This window comes from Mus pahari, chromosome 8 (assembly GCF_900095145.1).
Source record: "Mus pahari chromosome 8, PAHARI_EIJ_v1.1, whole genome shotgun sequence".
Classification (NCBI taxonomy): Eukaryota; Metazoa; Chordata; class Mammalia; order Rodentia; family Muridae; genus Mus; species Mus pahari.
The window spans coordinates 45,601,779-45,608,720 of record NC_034597.1 but is presented as its reverse complement, the minus strand read 5'-3'; the positions used below and the strand labels follow the sequence as shown (position 1 = coordinate 45,608,720).

General features: G+C 52.0%; 1 protein-coding gene across 1 annotated transcript; it reads right to left on the bottom strand.

Annotated features, from left to right (window-relative positions):
- Positions 1 to 2,629: 2,629 nt before the first annotated feature.
- Positions 2,630 to 6,942, bottom strand: Rem2 (RRAD and GEM like GTPase 2). Its single transcript, XM_021203619.1, has 5 exons — positions 6,670 to 6,942; positions 5,227 to 5,571; positions 4,941 to 5,014; positions 3,896 to 4,103; positions 2,630 to 3,599 (listed from the first exon to the last, which is right to left on the bottom strand). Exons 1-5 carry the CDS (start codon positions 6,770 to 6,772, stop codon positions 3,304 to 3,306), a joined length of 1,026 nt encoding a protein of 341 aa, XP_021059278.1. The 5' UTR covers positions 6,773 to 6,942; the 3' UTR covers positions 2,630 to 3,303.

The window sequence follows — 6,942 nt, the reverse complement described above, 5'->3', positions numbered from 1 at the left end:
CTACACAAACCAGGCTAGTCTTAAACTTACGGAGATACACCTGCCTCTGCTTCCTGAGTGCTGGCATTAAACATATACACTACAATACCCATTTAACAGTTTGTTTTAAATTATTATTATTTTGTTGTTATTGTTGTTGAGACAGGGATGCCTTTCAAGTTCAGGGACTGCAGGCATGCAATTTCATGATCGACTTTATTCTTATTTGGTCTCTGAACGAGCAATAAATCCCATGGTGACAATCCAAACCTGGGAGGCTGGTGAGATGGCTCCCTAGTTAAAAGCACTAGCTACTCTTGCAGAGAACCCAGTCATTAGCACCCACGTGGTGGCTTACAACATCCTCTAACTCCAGTTCTGGGGCATCCAATGCCCCCTTGTGGACTCCACAGGCATTGCATGCACACGATATACAGACCTATATTTGGGCAAAACACCCATACACAGAAAATAAGAATGAAATATTAAAAAGCAATTCAAAACCAGATGTGGTGGTTTATACTTGTCGTTCCAGGAGGATGAGACAAGAGGATTGACAGAAGTACAGGACAAACTGGGGTACAGTGTGAGACCCTGTCTCTAAAAGCAAAACTAGGGTGAGACAGCTCGCGCTACAACCTGACAAGCAGTGTCCCATCCCCAAGACCCTTACGGTGGAAGGAGAGCACCAGCTCCTGCACGCTGTACTCTTATCTCACGTGCACACCACGGCCTGCTTATACCCAACACACAAGTAAATGAAATAAGTTTTACTAGTTGATTATTTTATATGTATGGGTGTTTTTCCTGCATGTACATCTGTGTACTATTTATATGCCTGGTGCCTACAGAGACCAGAATAAAGGGTCAAACCCTCTGGAACTGGAGTTACAGTCTTGAGCTGCCATGTGGGTCCCGGAAATCAAACCTAAGCCCTTTGGAAAAACAGCTAGTGCTTTTAACTACTGAGTCATCTCTCCAGTTCCAATTTAAAAAAATAATTAAAAAACAAAAGCAAAAAAACCAAGTGTGGGAATTCCTAGTATGCAGGAAGCCTTAGGTTCAGTCCATGACATCCATAAAGCCAGGCACGGCAGTCAACACCTGTAACCGAAACACTGGGGAGGCGGGGGCCAGGGGAAAAACTAGATAACCCTTGGTTCCATGTAACTCAGACTGAGTTTGAACTCACGATCCTCCTGTTCAGTCTCCTGAGTGCTGGACCAAGCCCATGAGTTCTGACCTTCCAGGCCACGATTCCTGTGCTTTCCAGTGCCACCTCTTAGGGTGGCCCAGCGTCACCTCTACGTGAGTCACTGTTTCTAGCCCCTGAACACAGTTCCACGGTTCTTACCACTCACTGCTGTCCCAGTCCTGGGACAACTCTACCAGCCTCAAAGTCTCAAAGGACCATTGCTAACGTGTTACACACTCAGAGGCCTTCGGTGACTCACTTCCTGCAGTTAGGCACAAACTCCTTTGCTGACATTTAAGGTCCTTTGTGGTTGGGCTCCAAATCTTCCCCGTGTGCTCCTCTCTCACCCTCCTCTTCGTGTCCCTGAGGTTTCCATCCAAATGCACAACCATCTGGTCTCTTATTGGCCCTGTGTGGTTTTCTGCACGTTTAAATCTGAACTGCTCTATGCACAGGAGCCACTGGCGTCTTCTTACTGCACTCCAGCCAGGCCACATGCCTGCCTTTCACCATGGCTGGCCATTGCATGTGGCTCTGCCCATTGCATCCCTGCATCTTCTCTGCTACAGTTCTACCTCATCTGTGCTGAATGGCAGATTTAAAGCTAGAACCAGAGCACATGATGTACAGAACCTCTGTCTTGCTATTTACTGGGTAACTGCCGCCAAGCTACTGCAAAGGTTTCTACTGTAAAGCAGACGGCGGGTGACGCCTTATAAGGTCTTTAAGGAATTAACGGAGTTAAATCTATTCCAAGGGGAACTCCATTATTTGTATCCCCTCCTCCCGCCTCATCCTCTGCTGGGCAGCCCTGCTCCCTAGGAAGGACTTAGGAAGCACCTCACCTCTCTTTCCGGGGTTGTAGGACACTGCATGTGGTGGGTTGGAGGCCTGGCTCGCCAGCACTCAGGTAGCTGAACTAAATGTCTAGAGGTGAGGAGAGCTGCTGCCTCTGCTCTCTTTGTTCAAACTCATGGCTCAGGCAGCAGCAGGCGTGGGTGTCCCCAGGGGAGGCAATGACAGCTTCAGTTCTCACACGGGCTTTGCAGGTGACAGCTGGAGCTGTGGGGCCCTGCTAGGGAAGGCAAAAGCCCACCCTAGCGTGCCCCAGCTAATGGGCATCCCTGGGGGACATAGTCTCCACCTGGAACTAACCCCAGTCAAAGCGGGGTGACTCTGGGACTCTCCACTTGGTCCCTGCACGATGAGGAGAATAAAGAGTTGGGACCCAGACCTGGAGCCTGGGACTCTGCCAGATGACCTCTAGGTCTGTTTCTCTCCAGATCTGTTGTCTTACTATTGTTGAGGGTCTGTCCCAGGACCAAGCCAGCTCCTGCCCTTCCTAAAGATGTCCACCTTGCTCCCGGGCTCTCCCAAGTTCTCCTGCCTGTAACAGCAGCATCCCTTTACATCTTCTCTGGGAACCACCAGAACAGAAAGCCAAGATAAACTTAGTGCAATAGAAAAAAAAAATTTATTGGAAAGGGGAAAGGGTGGCCCTTGCTGGTGCCTCCTAGTCCCTAGGCAAAGGGGCTGCCAGCCCTCAGGGCATCTAAATGCAGAGAGTCTGCGCACATCGTCACTTCAATAACCTTCAAGGAAACGTGCCATACTAGAATGGTAAGTCGGAGTCCAATTTCAAGAATAACTTCCAGCCCTTTCTTTTAAGAACTTCTTAAGGGCAAAGTGGACCAGGGCATAGGATAATTTTCAGTTATCTCTGTGAAAAGTCATCTCTGGGTTTTTACCTTTAAAACTTACTTAAAGGTAAGGCATGTTCCGAGTACCAAGGAGGTCCGCTCCATCCAGGAGGCTACAAAGCACTTTTCCGGTTCTAGCTTTTGGAGTCTTTTTTCCGGGAGAGGTGGCTTCTTGCAAGTTAATAATAACAATAAAAAAATACCTTGCAGCACGGATTTCTTCCCTGACTTGCAGGTCTTGAGGCGCTGTGAATGGGCGGCTGTTCAGACCAGGAGAGGTGGTGGACCTACCAGCTACCTGGCCCCGCCTCCCGCTCACACCAGGGCATCCTGGGTATTTTTGGTTTCCTAGACGGACAGGAGTGGGGTGAGGGGGCGAGCGGAGGGCACGGTGACCATGGCGACTGCAGTGACCATGGCGACCGTGGCTCAGAGCACAGAGAGGTCGTGACACGACCTGGAGCGTTGCTTGAAGAACTTGGCGTTGCGCGGCACCAGGTTGGCGAGGAAGCGCTTAGCTTTCTTGGTGAGGCTCTCACGGCGCGTGGGCGGCGCGGGGCCGTCGGGGCTGCTAGGTTCGGGTTGCTGGCCCCCGGCGCGACCCCGGCCCCGCCGCAGCCTGATCTGACGCACAGCACCCTCGAAGAGCTCACGAGTGTTGTGGTGGAGAGCGGCCGACGTCTCGATGTGCTTGCAGCTCAGCGTCCCGGCCAGATGGCGACCCTCTGCGGGAAGGAAACAACAGCTCAGGTGCCCGCTGGGCAGCTTTGTCTGGGATCTAGGGTGGGCTACCACAGGTGGGACGGGAAATGAGGGAGGAACCACCGAATCCTAACTCAGAACTGGACTGGGACCCTAGGGCGGTGGTGCTAAAGGGTGGCCGAGGTGCCTAGGAGGAGCTGTGAAGGCTAGCGAAGGACCTCACTCAGAAGCTGGGTGCCAGTGACTCACGCACCAGTTAGGGGTAAAAGGCCTTCTGGAGATTTCAAGCCATTTTCAAGAATGGCTTCAGGATACACACCCTCCAGTGATACCTCCCGGGAACGGGCCAGGTCACTCTTATTTCCAACAAGGATGACAGGTAGGTCGTGGTGGGGCCTCCCAGCCCGGAGCCGAAGAAGAGTTTCTGGAACTTTGGAGAAGCTTCGTCGATCTGTGACTGAGAAGACGATGAGAAAGGCATCCCCCGTCTGAAGGCAGTGATCCTGCAGCCATCCTCCTGCATCTCCCTGCAGATGAGCAGAGAACCATGAAATAGTAGGGCTAGATCGAGGCATTGAGACAGCCTAGAATCTGTATCTCAAAGGGACCAGGGACCGACTGTGTTAGAGAGGCCACTTGCTCCACTAGGAGCTTGTTAATGGCAGGATTTCAATGCCCAGGGGCCTTGTTGGGGGTGGGGGGAGTTAGTGATGTGAATCCCACGTGGGAGAATTGGAGAAATAGGATCTCATAGTAGGTTAACCATCTACTCTCTTAGAAGACTTAAGTCTGGGAGGGCTGGGGATGTAGCACAGTTTGTAGAATGCTTGCCTAGTATGCACAAAGGCCTGAGTTCAGTTCCCAGCATGTTGTAAGCCTGTAATCCCACACACAGCAGGCTAAGGCAAAGGGAGAGTTGTGATAAAGAACAAATAAATAAATAAAAATTAAAAAGTAACAGAACGTGGCCTCTTCTTTCCACATAGAACTACTGTGTTCAGAAGCTCCTTCACACTCCTCCCTTCACTGAGACCAGAGAGAGCTCTGCTGCTGTCACAGCAGACTTCCAGGCTGAAGTATTTATGAATGGGTCGCTTTCTGTGTATTTAACCTGACTTGAAACGGAAGGGTTTGTCAAATCTAGATTCTAACTTTTGTCTGAGCCAAAAGGTCCTAGGAAAACGGAGGGTATCACAGCCGTGAGCCAGGGCAGGCTTGCCAAGGTGGGCCTTTTCTCCTTGAGATGCGGTAATGCAGAGTCATTGCTAGCCAAGGTTGGAGCCAGGATGGGTAACGCCAGTGGCTTCAGCCAGACTGCTCTTCCCCAGTCCCCTGCAGAGTCACAGCCAAATCTTAGTCCTCACCTGTTCCCAGATGTCATAAACAATTAAAGTCACTTCTTCTTTGTCTACCATGATCCGTCTCTCATAGGTGTCCTCTGTTGGGAAAGAAGGAAGGAAATATGAGGAGGTTCCCCAACATGTGTGAGACGTGGTGTCCAGGAACACCTCCTGTCATTAGGGAGCCTCCTCCAGGCAAACTTCATAGAAAGCAATGGAGAAATGTCTCTTAGATTCTGTCCTCCAGGGACTATGCACAATACAAACACTTTCATACCTGACTAGAGCCCTCCAGGGTGCCCCCGAATACCTGAGTTCTCCATCTCATGAGCATTGTCTCCCTGGAGACCTCCAAAAGTGCCTGCTAGAGTGCTCTTGCCCACGCCACTCTCCCCCACGAGCATGACCTTAAAGACGCCATCTTTTTGGGCAAGGGCTGCTTCCCCTGAGCCCAATGAGTCAGAGGAGCCAGAGGGGGAGGCCTGGGGTGGCCAGTCAAGTTCATCTACAGCTTGGGCTCGGCACAGCTGGTGTTTGTAGGGCACAGGCATGCTTCCTCTTCGTCTGGGGACCCCAGGAACAGGAGGAGGCCCGCTCAGGTCCAACTCTGCCAGCAGTTTCTCTGGCTTCTGCTTCAGAAGTGTAGTATCTGCTTCTGGGGGTGAGGGGGAAAAAGGAAGCCATGGGTGAGGTTTATCTAGACATCGGATGAGGGGGTTAACTCAGGCTGCTTCTTCAGAGGCCCAGCTACACTCAGCTAAAGACCATGACCCCAAAAGAACTGAGAGTCATTAGTCTAGCCTTGTGCACTCAAATTCCCCTGAACTTTCAAGGAGCTGGCATGATAGTTTCCCATGTTGATCCTAGCCCCAATATGTTCCAAACTTGTGTCACTAAGGGAGGTCCTGTGCACAGGGTTACACACCACTCACACCTTACACTGTCATGGGCACACCCCTACATTAGGCCTAGTGGGTTGGGAAGCTGTATCTTTCCTCTAATGGGCCCTGCCTCCTATTTCTTCCTGCACCTCAGTCCCAGACTGGCAGGTGTAGGCAGAATCAGAAACTTCGCAGGGACCTTATTCCTAGGTCTGGGGGAAGGAGGGCTAGAGAAGGGGAGTGTCCTGTTTCCTGTGTCCCCCGGAGGTAGGTGAGCATCGCATGCGTGAGTGTTTGTGTGTGAGAGAGAATCCTCCTGGATCCTTGCCTGTCCTGGCGAGTGGGAGACAACGTTGTGTTCTCGTGGGGAGGTAGCGGTGGAGAGTGTGTGTGAGGAGGATGACAATTCAGGGGTTGGGGTAACTAGAGGAACAACAACAGACACAACAAAGGGGGATGGAGCGAGGCTATAAATAGCACAGGATCAATATTTGGCAGGCAGCCAACGGTGGAGCTAGAAGAAACCCTTACAACAGGTCCCCAGGGAAGCCCCCTTAGCTGGGGATTCCTAGGTCTGTGGGCTGCTTCTTTTCTTCCCCCTTCCCTTCTGGCAGACTCTGCCTAACAGGGCTGAGGTTAACCTAGGGGCCAAGTGCCAGTTTCTCCGGCGAAGCCCTGTGAGCGTTGGGGGAGGGGCACCTTGGCAGCTTTTCCCCCTTCCCCTTGGCCGTCCGGACCTCAAAAGTGCAGGGGTCTCCTTTGCCTCATTTGCTCTTCCCTTCTCGTTGGACCCTGCCCAGACCTTCCTACCAAAGAGCTTCAGCTCCCCCACCCACAGCTTCAGCCACATCCTACTCCCCTTAGCCCCTCACCTGGTGTGGGTGTCCCCGGTGGGGAGGCCTGGCGGCTGCTGGAAGAACAAAGTGCTACGGTTTCTGTGTCCGTGTCCATGTCTGTGTCAAGGTCCGTGTGCATCGGCGTGCATGTGCGAGTGCAGCCTGGCGGCTCAGAGCACCGGTTCCTCACTCAGCAGCACTGTCAGCTTTTCCCTTTAAATACTGCCCCCCCCATTACATTCCCCCCCCCCCCCGCTCCAGACACCTGGGGAAATTGTCCCGCCTCCTGATGAGGTCACATATGCTAAT

Excerpts from the sequence above, each read along its gene's own strand:
- Rem2 (XM_021203619.1), bottom strand. The coding sequence starts at position 6,772 with ATGCACACGGACCTTGACACAGACATGGACACGGACACAGAAACCGTA. Across the intron at positions 5,572-6,669 it reads ACCGGGGACACCCACACCAG|AAGCAGATACTACACTTCTG; the intron begins GTGAGGGGCTAA and ends CCTCACCCCCAG. Across the intron at positions 4,104-4,940 it reads TTTATGACATCTGGGAACAG|GGAGATGCAGGAGGATGGCT; the intron begins GTGAGGACTAAG and ends GCTCATCTGCAG.